The sequence below is a fragment of the Bufo bufo genome, chromosome 3 (genome assembly GCF_905171765.1).
Source record: "Bufo bufo chromosome 3, aBufBuf1.1, whole genome shotgun sequence".
Classification (NCBI taxonomy): Eukaryota; Metazoa; Chordata; class Amphibia; order Anura; family Bufonidae; genus Bufo; species Bufo bufo.
Genome location: NC_053391.1, coordinates 42,174,072 through 42,200,435, shown reverse-complemented (window position 1 = coordinate 42,200,435; position 26,364 = coordinate 42,174,072). Strand labels below are relative to the sequence as shown.

At 46.4% G+C, this 26,364-nt stretch overlaps 1 protein-coding gene across 1 annotated transcript in view; it reads left to right on the top strand.

Annotated features, from left to right (window-relative positions):
- Window positions 1-754: 754 nt before the first annotated feature.
- CLIC6 (chloride intracellular channel 6) overlaps window positions 755-26,364 on the top strand; it is a 75,067-nt gene continuing 49,457 nt past the window's right edge. The window contains exon 1 of the mRNA XM_040422090.1: window positions 755-3,253. Within this exon, the coding sequence (XP_040278024.1) occupies window positions 755-3,253 (2,499 nt within the window). The remainder of the gene's footprint in view (window positions 3,254-26,364) is intronic.

The following is a 26,364-nucleotide window of genomic DNA, read 5'->3' as shown; positions in this document are numbered from 1 at the left end:
ACGGAACCAAACGGAACCATTATTTGTCCCCATAGACCTGTATCAGGACGGAGCGAAGCGGAATGCCTCTTAAAGGGTTCCGTTTTGCACTCCATCCTAGAATTCTAGAACTCTGTTATAACGGAACCTATGACGGAATTCAATGACGCCAATGCAAACCCGCCCTAACTGGCATCTAACATCCAGTACAGCTATTGGGGGGCAGATATTCCCTGCAGTCCATTATCAGACCGCACCTGCTTGTAAAGAGCCGTCTCCTCTCCTGACGAGTCGATACTTGTTTTCTCCATAAAATTACAATTTTGCAGCATATTCTACACAATTCTGCATTGTGTCATTCCTCTGTTATTCCTTCTGGAATTCTATAAATACATTGACGGCTGCCCGTGTCTGATCAGCACTGAGGGCACAGGACCCTGCAGACCATCCTGAGAGTGCACATATGAGATGAAACATGACCGCACATAACATTACTACAACTTCTCCATCTCTCCCTGACTGGTAGTAGTAGTTATAGATTGCAGTGTGACCCGCAGCTTGTATAGGTTAGGGAATTCCTCCAGGAGCCTTGTGGTACCAGTGGGAGGTGTGCAAGGCGTGGTGACTGGAGCTGGGGAATGGGACACTCTGCCGCACACTTAGAGGATTTGTGAGCACAACCCTGACTGCAAGGTACTAATCCTGCCCTTAACCAGGTCACACAAGAAGCAGAGAGGCTGCAGCGGGGGCACACACACTGTTCATTGGTGCAAGCATGGCAGAGACCGCAGGTGAGCAGCAGCAGCAGCAGCAACAGGTGCTTCAGAAAGTGAAGACAGAGGAGTGGGGGGGAAAGCTAGCACTGAGCAATGGACAGGTGGACGGAGGGGAGGCTGCGGGGGCTGTGGGGGAACCTGAAGTTGGGAGGTCTGGTGGACATGTGAGTGTAGACCCTAGTTCAGCAGGAGGCACAGGGGGAATAGAAGAGGTTGTAAACCCCAATGGGATGGAAGGCGTAGAAAAGAAAGATGAAGCTGTGAACCCCGATGTTGAAGGGAGTGCAAGAGGGAATGAAGAAGAGGTGACCCCCACTGTGGAGGAAGGTGCCGGAGATAAAGAGGTGGTTGTAAACCCTAATGTGGAAGAGGGTGCAGGAGAGAAAGTAGAAGCTGTGGGCACCAATGTGGAGGAGGGTGCAGGAGAGAAAGTAGAAGCTGTAAGCCCCACTGTGGGGGAAGGTGCCGGAGATAAAGAGGGTGCTGGAGAGAAAGTAGACGCTGTGGGCACCAATGTGGAGGAGGGTGCAGGAGAGAAAGTAGAAGATGTGAACCCTAATGTGGAGGAGGGTGCAGGAGAGAAACAGGAGACTGTGAACCCTAATGTGGAAGAGGGTGCAGGAGAGAAACAGGAGGCTGTGAACCCTAATGTGGAAGAGGGTGCAGGAGAGAAACAGGAGGCTGTGAACCCTAATGTGGAGGAGGGTGCAGGAGACAAAGTAGAACCTGTGAACCCTAATGTGGAGGAGGGTGCAGGAGAGAAACAGGAGGCTGTGAGCCCCAATGTTGAGGAGGGTGCAGGAGAGAAACAGGAGGCTGTGAACCCTAATGTGGAGGAGGGTGCAGGAGAGAAACAGGAGGCTGTGAGCCCCAATGTTGAGGAGGGTGCAGGAGAGAAACAGGAGGCTGTGAACCCTAATGTGGAAGAGAGTGCAGGAGAGAGAGAGGAAGCTGTGGGCGCCAATGTTGAGGAGGGTGCAGGAGAGAAAGAGGAAGCTGTGAGCCCTAATGTCAAGGAGAGTGCAGGAGAGAAACAGGAGGCTGTGGACCCTAATGTGGAGGAGGGTGCAGGAGAGAAAGTAGAACCTGTGAACCCTAATGTGGAGGAGGGTGCAGGAGAGAAAGAGGAAGCTGTGGGCGCCAATGTTGAAGAGAGTGCAGGAGGGAAGGAGGAAATTGTGAGCCCCAATGTGGAAGAGAGTGCAGGAGGGAAGGAGGAAGTTGTGAGCCCCAATGTGGAAGTGAGTGCAGGAGGGAAGGAGGAAATTGTGAGCCCCAATGTGGAGGAGAGTGCAGGAGGGAAGGAGGAAATTGTGAGCCCTAATGTGGAGGAAGGTGCAGGAAAGACAGAGGAGGTTGCAAACCCCAATGTCGTAGAGGGTTCAGGGGAGAAATATGAGGCTGAGAACACCAATGTGCAAAAGAATGCAGGAGATAAGGGTGAGACTGAGAACTCCAATTTGGAAGCTTTGAACCCAGAAACACAACCAGGTGAAAAAGAAGAGGCTGGGGAACCTTTAATAAAAGAGGGGGCAGGAGAAAAGGCTGAGAATTTGAGAATGGAAGAGGATACGGGAAAGAGCCAGGAACTGATTAGTTCTGCACAAGATCCGGAGACACTAGTAGTATCTCCTGATAGAGAAACCACTCAACATGGTGACCAACCTCAGGCCCCCACAGAACCTACACTTAGTGCCACACAACATGAAATAGATGAGGGTGATGCCATCATAGACAAGGATGAGCAGAAAGGTGGAGATGATACCAGTAGTGAGAGCAGTGAAGGAAATTCCAGTAGTGATGAGGAGGAAGAGGAAAAGGAGGAGAAGAATGCTGATGGTAGCAAAGCTGGAGATGAAGCTGCTGAGGAAGGACAGAAGGGTGAAGGAGCTTCAGGACAGGTAGATTCTGAAGCTAAAGAACAAGTAGACAGTATTGCTGGAGTAAACATAGAGCCAGGGAGTAACATTACAGATCTGGTGGAGGAAGGGGCTGCTACACCCATAGATTCAGGGAGCAGTCCTGCAGAAGAAGCATCTTCTGAGATAACAGATCTTAAAGTGCAAGAGGAACCAGAAAAAGCTTCAGAAGATGAAGTCTCACAAGGTGAACATGTTGACAGAGATGTTACAAGGCAAGCACCAAGTGAAAAGATATCTGAAGAAAAGTCTGAAGTGCATGTGGCAGAGGTTCCTCAGGAGGGTTCACCCAGAAAAGTACACACAGAAGAAGAAGAACACCTATCAAAGGAGAACATTATAACAGAAAGCAATGCAAACCTTGAAGAGACAACTGAGACTGTGCCTGGGGATGGTTCTGCCATGGTTGAGAGCACCCCAACAGAGGAGGAAACCAAGAATGTGGGTTCTGAAGTCATTGCTGATGTAGGAAAGAAAGGTATAATCAGAGAAAATGGTATGACCCAAATGATCAATGCGAACACCCCTGTACAGGACAACGAGGTCTCTCAGGAACATGACATATGCTTGTTTGTCAAGGTAAGGCTGCCATCACTATCTTATATTTTTGGTGCATGATGTTGTCTAAACCATTGTACCTAAGATTAAGGGGTATTTTGGTTGTTAAAAGTTATCACCTATCCACAGGATAGGGGATAACTATTAGATAGATCGTGGGGGTCCTATCACTGGGACCTCCTCCGATCATGAGAATGGGGACCCCATAACCCTCAGAACGTCCTGAAATGAATGGAGTGGCAGGTCCAGCATGTGCACTACCAGTCTATTCATTTCTATGGGAGTTCCGGAAGTAGCCGAGCGCTGTACTCGCCTATCTCCGAAACTAACGCGTAGAGCTGAATGGATCAGTACTGCTGGACCTGCTGCTCCGTTCATTTTGTTTTGGGGCTCTCCAAGGGCTTATGGGGTCCCCTTTCTCATGATCGGTGGAGGTCCCAGTGGTACGACCCCCACCGATCTAATAGATATCCCCTATTCTGTGGATAGGGGATAATGTACTATTTTACCAAGAGTGCTCTCATTCACTGACAGCAATGTGAGATCTTGAATATGGTGAAGAATTGAAACAGAAAGTACATTGTGATGTTATAGTTAAACACATTTACTGTAAGAGACAAGTAATGTCACAATCATATTACTTTTAGTATCTAACCTTAAAGGGGTCGTCTCTCACTTCAGCAAATGGTATTTATCATGTAGAGAAAGTTAATACAAGGCACTGACTAATGTATTGTGATTGTCCATATTGCCTCCTTTGCTGGCTGGATTCATTTTTCCATCACATTATGTGCGTTTCCATGTTTACGACCACCCTGCAATCCATCAGCGTTGGTCGTGCTTGCACACTATAGGTGAGGGGCTTCAAATAGCTTATTGCTTGGGGTTATGGGCGTTTGGACCCCCTTTTGAGGATAGGTCATCAGACAACCCCTAAAGAGGACCTGCCACCTCTCCTGACATGTCTGTTTTATGAACTACTTGTGTTACCCTTGTAATAACGATTCTGGAGCATCTATTCTTATGAGTACTGTATGTGTTGTGCCGTTCCTTTATTATTTCTACTAGAAGTTTGTGAATGAATTGTCAGCAGCTTGCAGTAAAGGTACAGATGGGTGTTACCAGTTGGAGGCTGCACAGTCTGACACCAGCAGCACTGACTGGACAGAGTCAGACACACCCGCTACTGGTTACACCCAGCAGTACCTTTACTGCAAACTATTGGCAATTTATAGGTAAACTTCTAGCAGGAATAATACAGGAATGGCACAACATAGAAAGGGGTTGTGCACCTTTTGGGGGGTGTTTGGCAACCCCCCCTTCCTTGGGCAGACGGGCTCCTTCTCTACCAAGCCTCGGCTTCTTTGCATCCAGTGATTGCCTGCAGCGGTGTCAAAGCGTAAGTTTACATCCTGGCAGCCGAGTGGAGAGGACGAGGCCCCTTTACAGCTGTTGTCCAGGATTTTTTCTCATATCATCCCCCATCCAGCAGTATCTGTGAAGAGATCCTCTACATAACTTCGGCGGATCCACCGCCAGCGCAAAGGGGTATTAAGACCAGCGTGTAATAAGTGATCCCCAGAGTTTTGTGCGTTTTTTGTGTGGTATTTCTGCAGTATTTTTCTGAGGCCTCATGCACAGGACCGTAGTTTTGGTTTGAATCCAATCCGGATTTTTTCCAGATCAGATGTGAACAAATTCATTTCAACGGGGGCCGCCAAAGATGCGGACAGCAAAAAAAAGATAGAACATGTCCTATTACTCTTGTGCAGACAAGAATAGGCATCTGTAACACGCTGCAGGACCTGCTGAAGGGAAAATGCGGGATGCGCACGCCCAGTGTCCGTGTTTTGTGGATCGGACCACAAAAACGGATACGGTTGTGTGCAGGGGGTCTTACACTGCGGATTTCCCAAGCAAAAATCCACACATATTGTCCACTGTGTGTGCATATACCATAAACCAGGGATGCCCAAACTTCGGCCCTCCAGCTGTTGCCAAACTACAACTCCCAGCATGCCTGGACAGCCTACAGCTATCAGGGCATGTTGGGAGTTGTAGTTTTGCAACAGTTAACTAATTGTAGGAGATTATAAAGAGATTTTTTTCCTCCCCAGAGACAACACCAGCTTTGTTGTCAGTCGCTATTACTATGTCGCAATACCTGACACAACCCATGGACAAGGGGTGGCGCTGTTTCTGTAAAAACACTACTGTAACTTTGAGATTGCATTTGGCGGAAGATAAAATTGAGGATCAATTATATTGTTTTCCCTCTGCATTGCCTGACTTGAATATACACTCACCTAAAGAATTATTAGGAACACCATACTAATACGGTGTTGGACCCCCTTTTGCCTTCAGAACTGCCTTAATTCTACGTGGCATTGATTCCACAAGGTGCTGATAGCATTCTTTAGAAATGTTGGCCCATATTGATAGGATAGCATCTTGCAGTTGATGGAGATTTGAGGGATGCACATCCAGGGCACGAAGCGTCCGTTCCACCACATCCCAAAGATGCTCTATTGGGTTGAGATCTGGTGACTGTGGGGGCCATTTTAGTACAGTGAACTCATTGTCATGTTCAAGAAACCAATGTGAAATGATTTGAGCTTTGTGACATGGTGCATTATCCTGCTGGAAGTAGCCATCAGAGGATGGGTACATGTTCTCATTCTGTTTACGCCAAATTCGGACTCTACCATTTGAATGTCTCAACAGAAATCGAGACTTATCAGACCAGGCAACATTTTTCCAGTCTTCAACAGTCCAATTTTGGTGAGCTTGTGCAAATTGTAGCCTCTTTTTCCTATTTGTAGTGGAGATGAGTGGTACCCGGTGGGGTCTTCTGCTGTTGTAGCCCATCCGCCTCAAGGTTGTGCGTGTTGTGGCTTCACAAATGCTTTGCTGCATACCTCGGTTGTAACGAGTGGTTATTTCAGTCAACGTTGCTCTTCTATCAGCTTGAATCAGTCGGCCCATTCTCCTCTGACCTCTAGCACCCACAAGGCATTTTCGCCCACAGGACGGCCGCATACTGGATGTTTTTCCCTTTTCACACCATTCTTTGTAAACCCTAGAAATGGTTGTGCGTGAAAATCCCAGTAACTGAGCAGATTGTGAAATACTCACACTGGCCCGTCTGGCACCAACAACCATGCCACGCTCAAAATTGCTTAAATCACCTTTCTTTCCCATTCTGACATTCAGTTTGGAGTTCAGGAGATTGTCTTGACCAGGACCACCCCCCTAAATGCATTGAAGCAACTGCCATGTGATTGGTTGACTAGATAATTGCATTCATGAGAAATAGAACAGGTGTTCCTAATAATTCTTTAGGTGAGTGTATATAATAACGTGTGATTGGTTAGGTAGCATTTGAAATATCCAGGACTGGAAGGGGTTAATGAGAGCGGCGGATAAGCTTGTTGATCTCCTGAATCCCGTTAGCGTGCAGGTGGAGATTAATGCAGGTCTCGTATCTGATGACAACGCCATAGCTGGCAAGCGGTCCAGCAGGTGGAGGTGACCCGTACCGCGCGGGGACGATCCTGCTCTGGAGGGGATTATTTTTATAGAGCAGGAAGTGATTGTGCCCTGGGAACTTTGCTCTGCCGTTTTCAGTTCCCTACCGTCTGTAAGATCTCTGCTTGGTATCTCTGAATGGAGCTATTCTTGTTTATGTTGTATGGGAGAGCACAGTCTGCTGCACCTTTCTAAGCAGCAAAAAAATGGCGGCCTATGACTTGGTTTGACATATATGCGCCCAGAGCTTTCCTGATGGCCTTCCTTTCCTCCAGTTAACCAAATAACAGGCCTGATGTCGTGCCTAGTGCAGACCCTGAGGGATGGGGCATGTTGAAGTTTAACTTGTTTGATCTTCTCACCCCCCCAGCATCATTTGTCAGGGGAGATTCAGTACACCCCCATACACAGAAGATCTCTGGTCCTGCTGACAAACCATGGGTTTGGCTGACTTTGCTCTTATGCTTATGGCCACCTTTAGGCCCATCCATGTCAGGTCGCCACAAGGTATGGGGCATAGACTAGAGCTATATATGTGGGCCTGTTAAGGTCAAGGTGACGGTGTGGCTGAAACTGATTCTCGCTAGCACTATATGGCGCTATTCCTGAGGACACTGTACAGTACTAATACTGGTGGCACTGTATGGTAACATTTTTCAGGAGACTGCATGGCACTATTCCTGAAAGCACTGTATGGCACCATTCTTAGGGATGTTATATGGCAATATTCCTTGGGACACTGTTCATCAATAATACTGATGGCACGGTATGGCACTATTTCTCTGGAGACTATATGGCACTATTCCTGGGGAAACTATATGGGACTATAGCTTGGAACAATGTTTGTTAATAATACTGATGGCACTGTATGATACTATTTTTCTGGGAACTGTGTGGCACTATTCATAGGAACACTATATGGCACTATGTCTTGTGACACTATGTGGCAATAATACCGGTAGCACTGTATTGCACTATTTCTCTAGAGACTGACTATTCCTGGGGACAATATGTGGCACTATTCCTTGGGACAATGTTCGTCAAATATACTGTTGGCACTGTAAAGTACTATTTCTCTGGAGACTATGTGGCACTATTCCTAGAAGCACTGTATGGCACTATTCCTAGTGACACTATATGGCGCTATTTCTTGTAAAACTATGTGGCACTGTATGGTATTATTTTTTTGGAGACTGCGTGGCACTATTCCTAGGCACAATACAGTTAGGTCCATATATATTTGGACACTGACACAAATTTAGTTTTTATTACCTGTTTACTAAAACATATTCAAGTTATAGTTATATAATGGACATGGACATACAGTCCAGACTGTTAGCGTTTTTCGAGGGTATCCACATTAAAATTGGATGAAGGGTTTAGAAATTTCAGCTCCTTTACATGTGGCACCCTGTTATTAAAGAGACCAAAAGTAATCGGACAATTGACTCAAAGGCTGTGTTCATGGACAGGTGTGGGCGATTCCTTCATTCTCAATTAAGCACATAAAAGGCCTGGAGTTGATTTGAGGTGTGTTGCTTGCATTTTGAAGATTTTTCTGAGAAGTAAACATGCGGTCAAAGGAGTTCTCCGTGCAGGTGAAACAAGCCATCCTTCATCTGCGAAAACGGAAAAAACCCATCCGAGAAATTGCTACACTATTAGGAGAGGCAAAATCTACAGTTTGGTACATCCTGAGAGAGAGAAAGAAAGCGCTGGTGACCTCAACAATGGAAAAAGTCCTGGACGCCCACGGAAGACAACAGTGGTGGATGATCCCAGAATAATTACTATGGTGAAGAGAAGCCCCTTCACAACAGCCGACCAAGTGGACAACACTCTCCAGGATATGGGCGCATCAATATCCAAATCTACCATAAAGAGAAGACTGCATGAAAGTAACTACAGAGGGTTCACTGCACGGTGCAAGCCACTCCTCAGCTTCAAGAATAAGAAGGCTAGATTGGACTTTGCTGAAAAAATAAAAAACATCTTAAAAAACCTGCACACTTCTGGAAGAACATTCTTTGGACAGATGAAACCATGATCAGCCTCTACCAGAATGATGGAAAGAAAAAAGTATGGCGAAGGCACGGTCCAGCTCATGATCCAAAGCATACGACATCACAGCAGAGGCAGTGTGATGGCTTGGGCATGCATGGCTGCCAGTGGCCCCGGGGCCCTTAGTGTTTATTGATGATGTGACACAGGACAGAAGCAGCCGGATGAATTCTGGAGTTTTCGGAGACTTGCTCTGTGCTCAAATCCAGCCAAACTGATTGGTCGGCGTTTCATAATACAGATGGACAATGACCCAAAACATAAAGCCAAAGCAACCCAGGAGTTTATTAAAGCAAAGAAGTGGAATATTCTTGAATGGCTGAGTCCGTCCCCTGATCTGAACCCAATAGAGCGTTTCACTTGTTAAAGAGGACCTTTCACCTGAAAATGAAAGTTAAACTAAAGATATAGCCTTACTTACATGCCCCCGGTATTGCTTATTCAGTCATTCATTTTTCAATCAGTGCCCCCGTTTGTCAGCGCTGCCCCCCGGAATATTTGGCGCCTTGTATGCTAATGAGCCATTCGGCTCTACTGGGCGGGGCTTCAAAAGTTCTCCCGGGCGTGTCATTCTTCTCCAGGAGAAGACGCTCCAGTTCTCGCGAGATGGCGCCGGCTCCTGGCTAAGAGCAGAGCGCGCTGATTGGATGTGCTCCGTGCCAGGGAGAAGAATGACACGCCCGGGAGAACTTTTGAAGCCCCGCCCAGTAGAGCCGAATGGCTCATTAGCATACAAGGCGGCAAATATTCCGGGGGGCAGCGCTGACAAACGGGGGCACTGATTGAAAAATGAATGACTAAGAAATTCTGATTCAACATATTTTCCCCTTAAAATGGTACATTTTCTCAGTTTAAACTTTTGTTCCGTGATTTATGTTCTATTCTGAATAAAATATTAGAAGTTGGCACCTCCACATCATTGCATTCAGTTTTTATTCACGATTTGTATAGTGTCCCAACTTTTTTGGAATCCGGTTTGTATATAGCACTATTCCTTGGGACACTATTCGTCAATAGTACGGATGTCACTGTATGGTACTGTTTTTCTGAGGACTGCATGGTACTATTCATGGAAGCACTGTATGGCACTAATTATGGAAGCACTGTATGGCACTATTCCTTAGGGACATTATATGGCAATATTTCTTGTGACATTGTGCGTTAATACTGGTGGCACTGTATGGCACTATTCCTTAGGGACACTATATGGCACTATTTCCTGTGACACTGTGCGTTAATAATACTGGAGGCACTGTATGGCACTATTTTTCGGGGAACTGTATGGCACTACTGGAGACATATTGTAGCACTATCTGTGTGACACATTTTTATAGGCACTGTTTGGCGCTCTTCCTCTAGGCACAGCTTGATCGGGCCTATGACATTTCTATATAAATATGAAAAGATAGAATTATAGAAATAGTTTAGGGGAGTTTGGACTTTATTTGGAGTTTGGCGTTCTTTGGGAGACCAAAAATAAAATACAAATTTTTTAAAAAGAACTGCCGAGCTCCTCCAGTATAATTACATCAGTGCTGAAGGTCCCTCGTGTCCACCATCCTAAACAGAGACAAAATATGTTCCCACCCGTCATACAGTGGACGCCTTCCAATTACTGCCAGAAATAGCTCCGCTGCCTTGTGAAGTGCCAGAGAACCCCAGCCACAAATTACAGAAGAGGAGAACTTTAATAGTGTGTTTGGGGCCTCTTGGGGGTCCTTTGGTTTCCTTCATCCATATTCTCTTTGGCTTGATCCCAAAAATCACAATCATGAGGCTGAAAGACACGGATAGGACATCAAATGATAAGGCGACAACTTAGCAACTTTCTTCCGGGATGACTGGGTGGTAGTCAGAGCTAATGTAACTGGAAGCTGTGAAATCTGTATCTACAGTGAGGCGTTGCTAGGTTAAAATATTCAGGGCTTGGGCCCCTGATGTTTTGTCCCAGGCTCCGAATGCCCTGCCTGCCAGATAGAGACAACTGTATTGCCGTCCTCAGGAGAGCAATACAATTGAATCTAATGCACTTGCAGAGCTGAAGGACCTGTGGTGACATCACAGGTCATGTAACCAGTAAAACAGGCAGTGGTTGAGAAGGACCTGCGATGATGTCACCATCATGTGACCAGTGCAGGAGGGAGGGGAGTGATGTTATTTATGTAGGATTGTATTTTGGAGGGGGCAGGAGAGATGGTGTGATGTTATTTACATGAGACTGTATGGTGGAGGAATATAACTACAGGGGACACTGCAGGGGGCATTACTGGGTAGGGTGGCAACTGGCTTCACCCTAGAAAGCCGGACATCACCGGCCACTCCCCAAACCACGCCCACAATGCCCCAAACCATGTGAAGCCACGCCCCCATTGTCGGGCAGAAAAACACGGGGGAGGAGAGGGTAGAACTTTCAGACCGGAAGGTGAGCTGGGGGCAGCCCGTGGAGCTTCTCTCCCCCTCAGAAGGCCACAGGGAGCCATGTCTGTGGCTCTAGTGACTGACTGGGGGTGAGAGAAGCCTCAGTCAGTTGCTGCATCTCACGCTCAGACAGCGCAGTGCTACTGTCTTAGCGTGAGCTACCGAAAGGGTGGACATCCCTGTCTCCGTCCAGGCCCTGCGCCGGACGGAGGACAGGGAGCCAGAAAACCGGACGTCTGGCCACCCTAACTTCAAGGTGAGCATTATAACAGTAGGGAGCAGTATAAATACTGGGGGCACTGTAGGGGTATTATAAATCCATCGGACATTATAGACGTTCTTATTACTACTGGGGGCTCTATAGGAGGGACTTATAGATCTGCCTTATTTCTACTAAGAGCACTATGGGGGCCTTATTACTATTGAGGGGTCTGTGAGGGTATTATTAATACTTGAGGGCTCTTCTACTAATAGGGGCACTCTTAGGGAGCCTTATCACGGTTAGGGGCACTGTAGGGGGCAGTATTACTAATGGGGGCATTCTAGAAGGGAATTACTATTGGTGGGACTATGAGGAGTACTATTACTATGGGGGCACTAATATTTCTTCAGGATAGTATTGGGCGGCACGCTGAGCAGTAGGATAACACTGTGGGGTCTCCAGGTTGGAGGATGATGATAGAAGTGTGAGGAAGCTAAGATGTCCGTGTGTCACACTCTGCAGAGACGAGGCGTCTGAGAGAAGTATCCGGACCGATTGGAGAAAATGATGAGAGAGAAGATCTACATCAGAGGAGATGTCACCTGGGAGGCTCTGGATGTGACAGGTATGTGCTGCTGTATAGGATCTTTTGAGACCCTAGCAACGCCCCGCTACATTCCATTTTCATCCGGGAGAGCTGACGTGAAATGGACGCCATTACGGTTCCTGTCCAGCTTTCCTTGTCTGCCTAGTTATGCAGTGATTCATGGTACCGTACCACTAGGTGACCCTGACATTCCAGAAATGGGTGACAACCTTGTGGCACCTCTCCTGACATGTCTGTTTTAGGAAATGCATGTATTCCCCATGTAATAACAGTTCTGGAACATTAATTCTTATGATTCTGTGTTGTGCTGTTCCTCTATTGTTCCTTCTAGTAGTTATGAATGAATTGCCAGCATTTTGCAATGAATATCCAGATGGGTATTACCAGTTTGGGGGGGGGGGGTGTCCCTGCACAGTCTGGCATCATCCAATCAGTGCTGCCAGTGTCGGACTGTGCAAGGACACACCCTCAACTGGGAACACACCACTGGCCCTTCATTGCAGACCGCTAGCGATTCCTTCATAACTTTTAGAAGGAATAATAGAGGAATGGGACAACTTAGAATAAGAATAGATGTTCCAGAACTGATAATATATGGGGAGTGCAAGTAGTTACTAAAACGGCCATGTCAGGAGAGGGGACGGGTCCTCTTTAATGATTGTCTGGGATGCTCACAAATAAAGGGGATACCTCCTGGCTGAGCAGAGCCAAGTCTATGGCAGAGTCAGGAGCAGGATCTATCAAATCATAGGAGAGATTGGGTCACTTTGGCTGGCACAATTAAAGGGTACACTCTTCCTGGCATTATTTATGAGAAAACAAAGGCTGGCACTGTTCATTAGGACACTCGGGCGACATTTATGGGGACTATGATTCAAACTGTTAAGGGGTCACTCTGATTAGCACTATTATGATACACTCTGGCTCTGTGATGGAGCACTCTGGCACTAATATGGGTTACTCTGGCATCGTTATGGGACCGCTGATTGGCACTGTTCTAAATTACTCTGATTGGCACTGTAATGGGACCACTGATTGGCACTGTTATGGGTCTCTCTGGATCTATTATGGGGCACTCTGATTGGCACTGTTATGGGTTACTCTGGCATTGTTATGGGTTACTCTGATTGGCATTGTTATGGGTTACTCTGATTGGCATTGTTATGGGTTACTCTGATTGGCATTGTTATGGGTTACTCTGATTGGCACTGTAATGGGACCACGGATTGGCACTGTTATGGGTCACTCTGGCACTTTTATAAGTTACTCTGATTGGCGCTGTAATGGGACTGCTGACTAACACTGTTATGGGGCACTCTGATGGGACTTTTATGGGGCACTCTGATTGGCACTGTTATGGGTCACTCTGGCTCTATTATGGGGCACTCTGATTGGCACTGTTATGGGTTACTCTGATTGGCGCTGTAATGGGACCGCTGACTAACACTGTTATGGGGCACTCTGATGGGACTATTATGGGGTACTCAGGTTGGCTCTATTATAGTTCACAGGCTGTCATTATGGAGGTACAATCTCCATCCGAAAGCAAAAGTTATGATTTAAAAAAACTAAGAAAACAAGACTGAAAAACACAATGTAGAAACCTTAGTTGCACCAAACTGAGCCAATCGTGCTAACCACTTCACTACCGGTGCGGGCCGTGGGAGCCATTTTGGAATACATATTATAATATTAACTAACGTCTACTAACGCTTTCATGTGAAAAACAGAAAAAAAATGCAATTCTGGCACCAATGCAGTGACGGAGGGCGTTGTAACTAAGGGGTTAATACAGCAGTGCTGTCCTGGCAGCAGCGTTCACCGGGCCGGCACTCTGAAACTTTAGCTGCTGCTGATCAATGGAGAACAGATCGCAGGGGACCGATGTGATGAGAAGATTTAGCGTGTAGCATTCATTTTTCCAGTCAGGTCAGAAAAACTGTTTTTCTGTTTTTTGGGTCTTTTTTTCTTATACAGGAATATACCTCATATTTTTTTTATTTTATTTTTTTATTATAGGTTTAATTTTAATTTGTTCTTCATTTGCCTTCAACATATTATTTTTTTTAGATATGCTTATAGTCTTTTTTTTTTTCAAATACTTTTTATTTATTCATTTCCAAAATACATTATAAAAAGTGCTTCATATTTTAATGGAAGTGGATATACTTTCTGTTTTTAAACAGGATGGTGTAAAAAAAAAATCTAAAAGTGTGTAGTACTGCCCTCAATCATTTCCTGCAACTCCTGTTCCGATGACTCCAAATATACAGTCGTGGCCAAAAGTTTTGAGAATGACACAAATATTAGTTTTCACAAAGTTTGCTGCTAAACTGCTTTTAGATCTTTGTTTCAGTTGTTTCTGTGATGTAGTGAAATATAATTACACGCACTTCATACGTTTCAAAGGCTTTTATCGACAATTACATGGCATTTATGCAAAGAGTCAGTATTTGCAGTGTTGGCCCTTCTTTTTCAGGACCTCTGCAATCCGACTGGGCATGCTCTCAATCAACTTCTGGGCCAATTCCTGACTGATAGCAACCCATTCTTTCATAATCACTTCTTGGAGTTTGTCAGAATTAGTGGGTTTTTGTTTGTCCACCCGCCTCTTGAGGATTGACCACAAGTTCTCAATGGAATTAAGATCTGGGGAGTTTCCAGGCCATGGACCCAAAATGTCAACGTTTTGGTCCCCGAGCCACTTAGTTATCACTTTTGCCTTATGGCACGGTGCTCCATCGTGCTGGAAAATGCATTGTTCTTCACCAAACTGTTGTTGGATTGTTGGAAGAAGTTGCTGTTGGAGGGTGTTTTGGTCCCATCCTTTATTCATGGCTGTGTTTTTGGGCAAAATTGTGAGTGAGCCCACTCCCTTGGATGAGAAGCAACCCCACACATGAATGGTCTCAGGATGCTTTACTGTTGACATGACACAGGACTGATGGTAGCGCTCACCTTTTCTTCTCCGGACAAGCCTTTTTCCAGATGCCCCAAACAATCGGAAAGAGGCTTCATCGGAGAATATGACTTTGCCCCAGTCCTCAGCAGTCCATTCACCATACTTTCTGCAGAAGATCAATCTGTCCCTGATGTTTTTTTTGGAGAGAAGTGGCTTCTTTGCTGCCCTTCTTGACACCAGGCCATCTTCCAAAAGTCTTCGCCTCACTGTGCGTGCAGATGCGCTCACACCTGCCTGCTGCCATTCCTGAGCAAGCTCTGCACTGGTGGCACTCCGACCCCGCAGCTGAATCCTCTTTAGGAGACGATCCTGGCCCTTGCTGGACTTTCTTGGACGCCCTGAAGCCTTCTTAACAAGAATTGAACCTCTTTCCTTGAAGTTCTTGATGATCCTATAGATTGTTGATTGAGGTGCAATCTTAGTAGCCACAATATCCTTGCCTGTGAAGCCATTTTTATGCAACGCAATGATGGCTGCACGCGTTTCTTTGCAGGTCACCATGGTTACCAATGGAAGAACAATGATTTCAAGCATCACCCTCCTTTTAACATGTCAAGTCTGCCATTTTAACCCAATCAGCCTGACATAATGATCTCCAGCCTTGTGCTCATCAACATTCTCACCTGAGTTAACAAGACGATTACTGAAATGATCTCAGCAGGTCCTTTAATGACAGCAATGAAATGCAGTGGAAAGGTTTTTTTGGGATTAAGTTAATTTTCATGGCAAAGAAGGACTATGCAATTCATCTGATCGCTCTTCATAATATTCTGGATTATATGCAAATTGCTATTATAAAAACTTAAGCAGCAACTTTTCCAATTTCCAATATTTATGTAATTCTCAAAACTTTTGGCCACGACTGTATACGGTAGTTGTCAACTTACGGGGATTTCCCTAAATTTCAGCTCGTGCCTTCCCGAGCCAAAATTGGTGGTGCCCCACCAATAAGTGGGTGGTCTTGCTCATGTGTGAGATGTTCCCAGAGTGGGGCTTAAATGTCCCAAATTTACTGTCTACAATGTTTTTTTTTTTTTTTTTTTATATTTGTATCTTTATTGTTTTCTTAATAAAACAAGTATAAAAGGGTTATCTGGTCACAGCAGATGGGTACATATAACAGGTATATTTAGAACAATGCATCGCTTCGATACTAAACAGCGTATATACATATAGAGGCATCTAAATCTCGAAGTTCCCTCGATTAGTATCAATACACTGTCACATATATCAAGACCAAAACCCATCCCTGCCCCTGACTACCAAAAAAGAGAAAAAAAAAAAAAAAAAAAACGTATATCCCCCCACCCAGCGTACCTGGCCTGGTACGGCCGCCACGAGGGGCGTTAGGGCGCTCATGCCCCTCTATTGGGTATTTTTCAAACCTTCATAGATGTCGAGTCCTATTTAATGTGGACTGTTATGGTGGACACGGCAGGGATGTCCCCTCTCTCCACTCCTCTTTTCAATTTTTATGGAACCCTTCGCCTGCAGGATACGGGCTGAACCCTGTATAGTGGGGTTTGGGGGGAGAGGGACGGATGATAAGATCTGCCTATATGCAGACGATGTGCTGCTCTATCTGAATGACGGATGGAGAAGTGTCCCAGACGTTATGCGGATTGCAGAGGAATTTGGTAGAGTTGCTGGATATGACATAAACTGGACAAAGTCTGTTCTTTTCCCTCTGAATCGGATGCCCCCCTTGAATGATCTTAGAGTTAGAATTATTACTCCAACAGACCACTTAGACTATTTAGGGATAAAAATTAGCAACACCATCAGGAACTATAATACACTAAATATCACCCCTTTAGTTGGGAAAATAAGGGAAAAAATAAGAGTATGGCAGAAACTTCCGCTTTCGCAGATTAATAGGATAGCTTTGATTCAAATGGTTTTGCTGCCTTGGATACTGTATACGGTTAGCTCCTGCCCTGCCTGGATTGAAGACAGCGTCTTTAATTTGATTGATCGATTGATAAATGATTTGATATGGGGCAGAAAAAGGGTCCGTATTAAGCTACAATACTTGCGAATGGCGGTAAGTGATGGCGGCCTAGGCCTGCCCCATTTTCAAATCTACTACTTGTGTTCACAACTACAGTGGTGCGTCAATACCGGGGATGGAGTATTATTATCCCATATTTCTGGGCAACTTCAACAGCATACATATAATATATTCAATATACTGGAATCTGGGCTTCTGGAGCGTGCAGATATTTGTTGCCCCATTGGGGCCGCGCTACAGAAGACCTGGAATAAAATCAAGGCACTCATCCAGGCCCACCAAATTCTGGACTTCTCCCCGCTATAGGATAACCCTGTGCTAACAGAATTCTTGGCACTTAACGAAAATGATTATTGGACTCGAAAAGGTATCACGTTACTTTCACATATATACACGAAAGGGAAAATTAAATTAATAGGGGAACTGTTCCAACACACACCAATAACTGCATTAGAACAATATAGATACTTTCAAGTACAACACGCATTAGCTTGCACACTGAAAAAAATACCTTTTATAGCAGCCACTCAGAGGTTTTTATTATTTTGTTATAATATAGTAGGGAATAAAGTTAAGATCTCACTAATATATAAGAGATTTATTGAGGAACTCAGCACGGTCACTAAATTTAAAAGTGTAGATAAATGGAAGGTGGATATAGGGGAATGTAACCCTTCACAATGGCGGGAAATATATCAAAACATCAAGAAGGCTTCGCCTTCGAGACAACACCGGTTGACACAATTTAAAATAATACACCGTTTATATGTTACCCCGAGTCTCCTATCTAAAATGTATAGTAACAAGGGACAAGCATTTAGTTGCTTGAAATGCTCTCTGGTAGCCGCTGGGTTTATACATATGCTGTGGGACTGCCCAGTTATTAAGCTCTTTTGGGGTAGTATATTCCAGGCGATGGCGGTACAAAGTGGGAATCACCCCCCCTTAACTATCCAAGCAGTTGTGCTTGGACTTCTCCCTCCCGAGTACAAGAAAAGAACCACCAAAAATGAACAGGCTTATTGGCTGAAGGGATTTTTATTGGCCAAGGTAATAATCATGAGACAATGGGTGAAAGATAGGACGCCATCAATAAATGAATGGCAAAACTTAATGGCACGAATAACAGACTTTGAGGCTATGAAACGGCGCGGGGTGAGCTACGCCATAGAAACGGGAGTATAGATAGATAGCAGGGGGAAGTGGCGAGAGGGGCACACCCTGACTGGAACTAATGTCCCCCCTTTTTCTGTCGATGGGGTTATGGCCAAATACTAAACAAATAAATTGTCGTGCACTCTTAAATAATGAATATCACCACTGTCTACAATGTTAATAAGCATGCAGGTGTAACAAGAAGATAACTCGTCGATCCCCTTCGCCCCCGTTCCGATGGCTACTGGGCCATTCTCTCCATCCCGGTCTATCTCACCATATGGCAAATGACCTCTACAGAAGGTCAACACTATGGGTAGTGATTGGCTGAGAGAGACCAGGAAGGAGAGACCAGCAGAGGACCCAGCCGTCATCGGAACGGGAGCGAAGGCGAATCAGTGAGGCGCTATTTTACATGTGTTGATGCCATTCATAACCTGTTCCCATATGTGAGCTTTTTATACGTAGGATCATACTACTTTGATCTAAAGATCCTGTACATCAGGAAGAGATCCTTCTACACAGGTTTCTTATGACCGTGGCTTGAGATCACACTTTTTCAGACAAACACAGCTAACGCTAAGCTCTAGCTATTTCAGCCCCTCAAGTGTTCAAAGCCACGACATTCCTGGCAACAGTGGAATTTTTAGATTTTAGACATATTTATCCATTGTACCTCTCTTGGCACGGGGGTATGTGGCTCGGTGAAAAAGGAGCATAGGGGAGTGACCTAAGATGTGAAAATTTGCTGCAAAACAGGCTAGGGCAGCGCTAAAGCCCACCCATTAGCATGGGCGTCCGCAGAAATTTTTCCAGGGGGGGGGGGCATAATTTTATTGACATCCATGCTCTGCTTGTTTCTGAGAATGTAATGAAGGGGAGGGGCATATTCATTATCACAAAGTATAATAACCGATGAGCGGTCCAGTGGCGGATCCAGAGCCTGGTCTCGGGAGGGGCACTTCCAGATTATTTTCTGTCCACCGCCACAAAACAATGGTGCTTATAGAACAGACTACACAGTGTAGAGGTATACTGTATATTGTGTGGCACAGTGTAGAGGTATACTGTATATTGTGTGGCACAGTGTAGCGGTATACTGTATATTGTGTGGCACAGTGTAGAGGTATACTGTATATTGTGTGGCACAATGTAGCGGTATACTGTATATTGTGTGGCACAGTGTAGAGTATACTGTATATTGTGTGACACAGTGTAGAGGTATACTGTATATTGTGGGGCACAGTGTAGAGGTATACTGTATATTGTGGGGCACAGTGTAGAGGTATACTGTATATTGTGTGGCACAGTGTAGAGGTATACTGTATATTGTGGGGCACAGTGTAGAGGTATACTGTATATTGTGGGGCACAGTGTAGAGGTATACTGTATATTGTGTGGCACAGTGTAGAGGTGTACTGTATATTGTGTGGCACAGTGTAGAGGTATACTGTATATTGTGGGGCACAGTATAGAGGTGTACTGTATATTGTGTGGCACAGTGTAGAGGTGTACTGTATATTGTGTGGCACAGTGTAGAGGTGTACTGTATATTGTGTGGAACAGTGTAGAGGTGTACTGTATATTGTGGGGCACAGTGTAGAGGTATACTGTATATTGTGTGGCACAGTGTAGAGGTATACTGTATATTGTGTGGCACAGTGTAGAGGTATACTGTATATTGTGTTGCACAGTGTAGAGGTATACTGTATATTGTGTGGCACAGTGTAGAGGTATAATGTGTATTGTGTGGCACAGTGTAGAGGTATACTGTATATTGTGTGGCACAGTGTAGAGGTATAATGTATATTGTGTGGCACAGTGTAGAGGTATACTGTATATTGTGTGCACAGTGTAGAGGTATACTGTATATTGTGTGGCACAGTGTAGAGGTATACTGTATATTGTGTGGCACAGTGTAGAGGTATAATGTATATTGTGTGGCACAGTGTAGAGGTATACTGTGTATTGTGTGCACAGTGTAGAGGTATACTGTATATTGTGTGGCACAGTGTAGAGGTATACTGTATATTGTGTGGCACAGTGTAGAGGTATACTGTATATTGTGTGCACAGTGTAGAGGTATACTGTATATTGTGTGGCACAGTGTAGAGGTATACTGTATATTGTGTGGCACAGTGTAGGCTATATGTGTATAACAAACATACTCCACATGAAAACTTACAATTACTTGGCTTGGCCCTTGGGGATCTCGGACGCCACTTCAACACTTTGGCCGGGGGCTCGGCGGAGCTGATGTTGTGTTTTATCCTAATGAGAAAGATTTCATAACAAGGATTTGGAGAAAGGGCAGAGGGATAGCAGAGCAGGGAGAGGCTGGTGCTGCTACTAGGGGGTCATACCATGGGGGAGTAATAAAGCCCACCATAATGCCCCCCAGTAGAAATAATTCTCCTTATAATATGACAATGCAAAAAATACCCCCTTGTAATGCCCCCAGTTGAGCTAATGTCCCCATAGTGCCCCCATAATGTGCCAGTATAAAATACGCCTATATAGTGCCCCCAGTAAATGCCCCCATAGTGCTCCTCTCCCCTGTTCCTCCTAGTGCCCCCCATAATGTACCAGTATAAAATGCCCCAGTAGATGCCCTCAGTGTCCCCCATAATTTGCAAGTATAAAATACCCCTTCTTAGTGCCCCCCGTAGATGACCCCATAGTACTCCTCTCCCCCCTTCCTCATAGTACCCACCATAATGTGTCCCAGTATAAAATTCTACTGTACAGAGCCCCCCATATAAAACACCCCTTCTTTGTGGCCTCAGTAGATGCCCCTATAGTGCCCCCAATAATGTGCCAGTAATAACAGCCCCCCATCATGTGCCAGTAATAACAGCCCCCCCATCATGTGCCAGTAATGACAGCCACCCCCTTGTGCCAGTAATGACAGCCTTCATTATGTGCCAGTAATGACAGCCCCCCATTATGTGCCAGTAATGACAGCCCCCCATTATGTGCCAGTAATGACAGCCCCCCCCATTATGTGCCAGTAATGACAGCCCCCCCCATTATGTGCCAGTAGCCAGAGACCCCCATTATGTGCCAGTAGCCAGAGACTCCCATTATGTGCCAGTAGCCACCAGTATTGTACACAAAAAAAAAAGAAACACTTAGTTTCACAAGGGCGTTGCGGGAAAAGGTGCGGGTGCGTTGCTGGAACATGCGCGATTTTTCCGCCCGAGTGCAAAATATTGTAATGCGTTTTGCACGCGCGTGAGAAAAATCAGCATGTTTGGTACACAAAGCTGAACTTCTTCACAGAAGTTCAGGCTTGGGATCAGTGTTCTGTAGATTATATTATTTTCCCTTATAACATGGTTATAAGGGAAAATAATAGCATTCTTAATACAGAATGCTTAGTAAAATAGGGCTGGAGGGGTTAAAAAATAAAAAATATAAATTTAACTCACCTTAATCCACTTGATCGCGCAGCCCGGCATCTCTTCTGTCTTCTTCCTTGCTGTGCACAGGAATAGGACCTTTGATGACGTCACTGTGCTCATCACATGGTCCAATCACATGGTTCATCACCATGGTGAGCGACCATGTGATTGGATCATGTGATGTGATGTCACCACAGGTCCTTAGCCGGCAGCTCAACATTACAGAAGAAGACAAAGATCCGCAACTACGCGATCAAGTGGACTCGGTGAGTTAATAATTATTTTTTTTAACCCCTCCATCACTATTTTACTTTGCATTCTGTATTCAGAATGCTATTATTTTCCCTTATAACCATGTTATAAGGGAAAATAATACAGATCGGGTCCCCAGCCCGATCGTCACCTAGCAACCATGCGTGAAAATTGCGGATGCTTGCGATTTTCACGCGGCCCCATTCACTTCTATGGGGCCTGCGTTGCATGAAAAACGCAGAATATTGAACATGCTGCGATTTTCACGCAACGCACAAGTGATGCGTGAAAATCACAGCTCATGAACAGCCCCATAGAAATGAATGGGTCAGGATTCAGTGCGTGTGCAATGCGTTCAACTCACGCATTGCACCCGCGCGGAAAACTCGCCCGTGTGAAAGGGGCCTTATACTTACCTCCAGGGCCGTACACAGAAATCATTGGGCCCCATAGCAAGAATTTCAATTGGGCCCCCATGCCCGTTCCTAGTCCCTCCCACTATGCGCCCTGGCTCCTCTCACTACCCTCCCTAACTTCTCCCCTGCCCCACCTCGTGCAGCAGTATTTTGTTCTACAAAATGGCAGTACTCACGCTGGAACCCAACAGACCCATTATAGTGAATGGGATCTGGTAGGTTCTGGCGGTGTTCAGCATATATTGACAAGAATCTGGGGCATTACATGATGTAATATCACCCAACTTTCCTGCTGTCCAGCATGGCACATGCGCAGAGACATGAGAAAAGATTAAGGAAGTGAGTGCCCCCCTTCCCCCATCCTCTGTGTCATGCACAGGGCCGGTGCAAGGATTTTTGCCGCCCTAGGCAAGATATAAATTGACGCCCCGCCCCCCCCCCCCTTTATCAGATGATCTGCCCATATCATGTTCCACCCCTTTATCAGCATTTAAATTAAAAGAACTTCTATGTTTCCCTTAGGGTTTATCCAGCTTCTTGTAGCCGTCTCCCTGACAGCCGCTAGAGGCGCTTCCGCGATTCTCACTGTGAAAATTACAGTGGGAAGACGCTGAACATAGTTTTGAATGCGTGCGCATGCGCAGCTGGGAGGAGGATCGGGGAGAAGAGTTCCCAGTGGAGGCGCTGGAGAAAGGTAAGTGGCTGAAGGGGTTTTAACCCCTTCAGCCCAGTGGGAGAGGGACACGAGGGTGCCCCACTCCTAACAACTATATAGTGCCAGGGAAATGAGTTTGTTTATAGTGCTCCTTTACCACCAGTACTGCACAGAGTCTGTTCTCTGCAGGAACCGGCTATAGACACCAGTACCACTACATTAACTGTACTGGTTCTGGGACTATAGTGTCCTTTTAATGTGAGGTAAATTAGTTTCCAATGTACAGTAGTATTAATAACTAAACAATTACATAATAAACATATTGCATTGTCTACTGACCACCAGGACAATAAGATGATCTGGTCTCTGGCTGCAGTCTGGCTCTGGGGACTCCCTTGTCACTCTCTTCTCCCCCCCTCCCTTGTCACTCTCTTCTCCCCCCCTCCATTGTCACTCTCTTCTCCCCCCCTCCCTTGTGACTCTCTTCCCCCCCCTCCCTTGTCACTCTCTTCTCCCCCCCCCTCCCTTGTCACTCTCTTCTCCCCCCTCCCTTGTCACTCTCTTCTCCCCCCTCCATTGTCACTCTCTTCTCCCCCCCTCCCTTGTGACTCTCTTCCCCCCCTCCCTTGTCACTCTCTTCTCCCCCCCCCTCCCTTGTCACTCTCTTCTCCCCCCTCCTTCCCTTGTTACTCTCTTCTCCCCCCTCCCTCGTCACTCTCTTCTCCCCCCCTCCCTCCCTTGTTACTCTCTTCTCCCCCCTCCCTTGTCACTCTCTTCTCCCCCCCCTCCCTTGTCACTCTCTTCTCCCCCCTCCCTTTTCACTCTCTTCTCCCCCCTCCCTTGTCACTCTCTTCTCCCCCCCTCCCTTGTCACTCTCTTCTCCCCCCCTCCCTTGTCACTCTCTTCTCCCCCCCCTCCCTCCCTTGTCACTCTCTTCTCTCCCCCCCTCCCTTGTCACTCTCTTCTCTCCCCCCCTCCCTTGTCACTCTCTTCTCCCCCCTCCCTTGTCACTCTCTCCCCCCCCTCCCTTGTCACTCTCCCCCCCCCCTCCCTTGTCACTCTCTTCTCCCCCCCTCCCTTGTTACTCTCTTCTCCCCCCTCCCTCGTCACTCTCTTCTCCCCCCCTCCCTTGTCACTCTCTTCTCCCCCCTCCGAGTGGATTAGGCAGTGGCTGAGTGACAGACAACAGAGGGTTGTAGTCAATGGAGAACATTCAAAACAAGGTCATGTTACCAGTGGGGTTCCACAGGGATCTGTACTGGGACCGATTTTGTTTAATATCTTCATAAGTGATATTGCAAAAGGCCTCGATGGTAAGGTTTGTCTTTTTGCTGATGACACAAAGATATGTAACAGGGTTGATGTTCCTGGAGGGAAACGCCAAATGGAAAAGGATTTAGGAAAACTAGAAGAATGGTCAGAACTCTGGCAACTGAAATTTAATGTGGATAAGTGCAAGATAATGCACCTGGGGCGTAAAAACCCAAGGGCAGAATATAGAATATTTGACACAGTCCTGACCTCAGTATCTGAGGAAAGGGATTTAGGAGTAATTATTTCAGAAGACTTAAAGGTGGGAAGACAATGTAATAGAGCAGCACGAAATACCAGCAGAATGCTTGGATGTATAGGGAGAGGTATAAGCAGTAGAAAGAGTGAAGTGCTTATGCCGCTGTACAGAACACTGGTGAGACCTCACTTGGAGTATTGTGCGCAGTACTGGAGGCCATATCTCCAGAAGGATATAGATACTCTAGAGAGAGTTCAGAGAAGAGCTACTAAACTAGTACATGGATTGCAGGATAAAACTTACCAGGAAAGGTTAAAGGACCTTAACATGTATAGCTTGGAAGAAAGAAGAGACAGAGGGGATATGATAGAAACTTTTAAATACATAAAGGGAATCAACTCGGTAAAGGAGGAGAGCATATTTAAAAGAAGAAAAACTACCACAAGAGGACACAGTTTTAAATTAGAGGGGCAAAGGTTTAAAAGTAATATAAGGAAGTATTACTTTACTGAGAGAGTAGTAGATGCATGGAATAGCCTTCCTGCAGAAGTGGTAGCTGCAAATACAGTGAAGGAGTTTAAGCATGCATGGGATAGGCATAAGGCCATCCTTCATATAAGATAGGGCCATGGGCTATCCATAGTATTCAGTATATTGGGCAGACTAGATGGGCCAAATGGTTCTTATCTGCCGACACATTCTATGTTTCTATGTTTCTATGTTTCTCCCTTGTCACTCTCTTCTCCCCCCCTTGTCACTCTCTTCTCCCCCCCCTCCCTTGTCACTCTCTTCTCCCCCCCCTCCCTTGTCACTCTCTTCTCCCCCCTCCCTCCCTTGTCACTCTCTTCTCCCCGCTCCCTTGTCACTCTCTTCTCCCCCCTCCCTCCCTTGTCACTCTCTTCTCCCCCCTCCCTTGTCACTCTCTTCTCCCCCCCCCTTGTCACTCTCTTCTCCCCCCTCCCTTGTCACTCTCTCCTCCCCCCTCCCTTGTCACTCTCTTCTCCCCCTCCATCCCTTGTCACTCTCTTCTCCCCCCTCCCTTGTCACTCTCTTCTCCCCCCCTCCCTCCCTCCCTTGTCACTCTCTTCTCCCCCCTCCCTCCCTTGTCACACTCTTCTCCCCCCTCCCTTGTCACTCTCTTCTCCCCCCCCTTGTCACTCTCTTCTCCCCCCCCTTGTCAATCTCTTCTCCCCCCTCCCTTGTCACTCTCTTCCCCCCCCCTCCCTTGTCACTCTCTTCTCTCCCCCTCCCTCCCTTGTCACTCTCTTCTCTCCCCCCTCCCTTGTCACTCTCTTTTCCCCCCTCCCTCCCTTGTCACTCTCTTTTCCCCCCTCCCTCCCTTGTCACTCTCTTCTCCCCCCTCCCTCCCTTGTCACTCTCTTCCCCCCCTCCCTTGTCACTCTCTTCTCCCCCCCCTCCCTTGTCACTCTCTTCTCCCCCCTCCTTCCCTTGTCACTCTCTTCTCCCCCCCTCCCTTGTCACTCTCTTCCCCCCCTTCCTTGTCACTCTCTTCTCCCCCCTCCCTCGTCACTCTCTTCTCCCCCCTCCCTTGTCACTCTCTTCTCCCCCCTCCCTCCCTTGTCACTCTCATTCTTCCCCCCACTCCCTTGTCACTCTCATCATTCCCCCCTCCCTTGTCACTCTCTTCTCCCCCCTCCCTTGTCACTCTCTTCTCCCCCCTCCCTTGTCACTCTCTTCTCCCCCCTCCCTTGTCACTCTCTTCTCCCCCCCTCTCTTGTCACTCAATTCTCACCCCCTCCCTTGTTACTCTCTTCTCCCCCCTCCCTTGTCACTCTCTTTTTCCCCCCTCCCTTGTCACTCTCTCCCCCCCCCTCCCTTGTCACTCTCTTCTCCCCCCTCCCTTGTCACTCTCTTTCTCCCCCCTCCCTTGTCACTCTCTCCCCCCCTCCCTTGTCACTCTCTTCTCCCCCCCTCCCTTGTCACTCTCTTT